The 2,500-nt window shown below is 56.6% G+C and overlaps 1 protein-coding gene across 1 annotated transcript in view; it reads left to right on the top strand.

Moving 5' to 3' along the window:
• Nucleotides 1-514: 514 nt before the first annotated feature.
• LOC142882098 (heparan sulfate glucosamine 3-O-sulfotransferase 3B1-like) overlaps nt 515-2,500 on the top strand; it is a 6,218-nt gene continuing 4,232 nt past the window's right edge. Inside the window, exon 1 of the mRNA XM_076016639.1 lies at nt 515-1,265. Coding sequence (XP_075872754.1) covers nt 676-1,265 — 590 coding nt within the window. The 5' untranslated portion in view covers nt 515-675. The remainder of the gene's footprint in view (nt 1,266-2,500) is intronic.

Raw genomic sequence — 2,500 nt, forward strand, 5'->3', positions numbered from 1 at the left:
TGTGTGGGGCACCAGAACAGACGTGTCGGCTGCTCGGTGCCACCAGAACCTCAGAACCTTTCACTGGTTTCTGTCCGCGGTGAGAAAAGTTTCCCGAACCGGAGCCGAGCCGAGTGAGCGCCGCGGCGCCGCCGCCTGCACGACGGTCCCCACGGTGGATAGCCGCCTCCCCTCCTGCCCCCTGATTGGCTCTCTTCAGCCTCGTCACGTGCGCTCCAGGCTTCAGCCCCGTGCAGTCATTGGCCGGGGCTGCCGTCGCTCCTCTCGCCGCCTCTTTATGGGTGTGCAGCCCCGGCAGGAGGAGGACCAGAGCCGGAGGAGGCGAGCGGAGCGCGGAGCGGCAGCAGGCAGCGGAGCAGCGGAGCAGCGACAGCGGCGGCTCGGCGAGCCTTCCCCGGCCAGACAGAGATGCAGAGCAGCGCAGTGGCCGCTCAGCCACACCTGCGGCTCTGAGTTCCGCCTTTCACTGCACTTCACTGTCTGCCTTTCTTTCTATTTTTATTTTATTATTTTTATTATTATTATTATTATTATTATTATTATTATTATTATTATTATTATTATTATTGCCGAAGAGCATGTGCGTAATTGCGCGACGACCGCCGGGGCGCGCGCGGCACTCACTGTGACTTGGCGACATGCGCCGCCGGGACCTGCGAGTCACCCGACAGGCTGATGGAATATAGCCCGCTGCGTCCGAGCCCGAGCAGCCCCGTGCGGAAGAAGGTGCTGCTGCTCAGCGTCATGTTCTCCATCTGGCTCTACATGCTCTACTCCTGCGTGGGCTACTGCTCCACGGTGCCCGGCCTGCCGCCGGCCGACCGGGCGAGCCGGGAGGGCGGCTCGGCGGCGGCGGCGGCGGCGGCCCGGAGGACTCCGCCCGGCGGTCCGGAGCTGGTGTCCCGCCTGCTGTCCCGCCAGCAGCCCTGGGAGGACGTGGAGGGGGACTACGAGGAGCCGCCGGCGCGCCTGGCCGCGTCCCGGGACCTGCTCACTAACGAGCCGGACGCGGACGACTGGGGCGGCGGTGGCGGGGCGGTGGTGCGGGGCGAGGCGCACCGAGTCCCGGGACCCGGAGCCTCCATGTCCAGCTTCTCCAACGGCTCCGGCAGCAAGAAGCTGCCGCAGGCTCTGATCATCGGGGTGAAGAAGGGAGGAACCCGGGCCCTGCTGGAGTTCCTGCGGGTCCACCCGGACATCAGGGCCGTGGGAGCGGAACCGCACTTCTTCGACCGCAACTACCACCTGGGCCTGGACTGGTACCGGTACGTCCGACTGTGTGTGTGTGTGTGTGTGTGTGTGTGGTGTGTGTGTGTGTGTGTGTGTGTGCAACATTTAGTTTTATTAGAGTTCATGTTTCATATTCGCTCCAATAATGAAACGCGGGGCAAAAGAAAAGTTGCTCAACTTTTTCAAAATATTTCCAATTTTTTTTTTTTTTTCTGCTTCCGAACCAATTTCTGGATGGATTGAAATCTCTCGCTGCAGTTCGAGGCTCATTCAAACTCACAACAACTGAAAGCGGTTCAAGAAGCGGCGGGTTCGGGGTGTGAAGTGAGCGGCTGGCCGCGGTTGCAGGCCGGGACACCGGGTCACCTGTTGGGCCTCGCGCTGGTTTCGTCCTCCCTTCGTCGGTGGTTCTGATTGCGCTCATTGTGACATTGTGTGAGTTGCGGGAACAAGAAGCCGCTGAGGCTCCCGGTCGGTCCGTGGCGCGACGCGACGCGCAGTGATCTCTGTTGGACGCGCAGCAGCACTGCAGCTGCAGCGGAGACACCTCGGCTCGTCTCGTGCGTGTGACTGAGGAGGGTATTTGGACCCAGCAGAGCTTTTTCATTCCGAGCGGATTTGTTTTTTTCGTTGACATCCTTGTGAAAGTGAACCCGGGAATGGATTTCCCACGATGCTGAGGGCGAATTATTATTATTATTATTATTATTATTATTATTATTATTATTATTATTATTATTATTATTATCTCTCATAATGAACAACAATCTATACATTGACGCCCGAGTCCTGTCATTATGAGTGTGTGGCCGCTTTGTGCGGCTGATTGCGGTGATCAGCGGTCGCTGCTTTTCACTGCACGGGGATTAAAACCCTTCAACGTGGAAGAAAGAAAAGAAAAGAAAAGAAAAGAAAAGAAACTTCCAGCAGCACAAAGTGAAGATCGCGGACAAGAGAGCGGCAGCAGCATTTCCATCACAAGGAGTCGATGAGGCGCGAGACAGCGTCGCTGCTTTCAGCGTCTAAACGGCCCATTCAGGCTCCAGTTGCCCTCAGGCTTTTATTGCCCTGTTCTTTAATTGTGTCTCCAATTAAAGGTCGAGGCGGCGCCGAGCGTGAAATCCCGCGTCCTCCTAAACTTCACCTCAATTCATCGGTGCAATTTTTCCGCCTCCGCCGCCGCCGCCCGATGTGTTTTTTATTTTTTTTATTTTCAAATGATTTCAACGAAGTTACTTTAAAAAAAAAAAGAAGAAGGAATCTATGAAAC

This window comes from Nelusetta ayraudi, unplaced genomic scaffold (assembly GCF_046127955.1).
Source record: "Nelusetta ayraudi isolate G7.1 ecotype Tasmania unplaced genomic scaffold, CSIRO-AGI_Nayr_v1 ptg000231l, whole genome shotgun sequence".
Taxonomy (NCBI): Eukaryota; Metazoa; Chordata; class Actinopteri; order Tetraodontiformes; family Monacanthidae; genus Nelusetta; species Nelusetta ayraudi.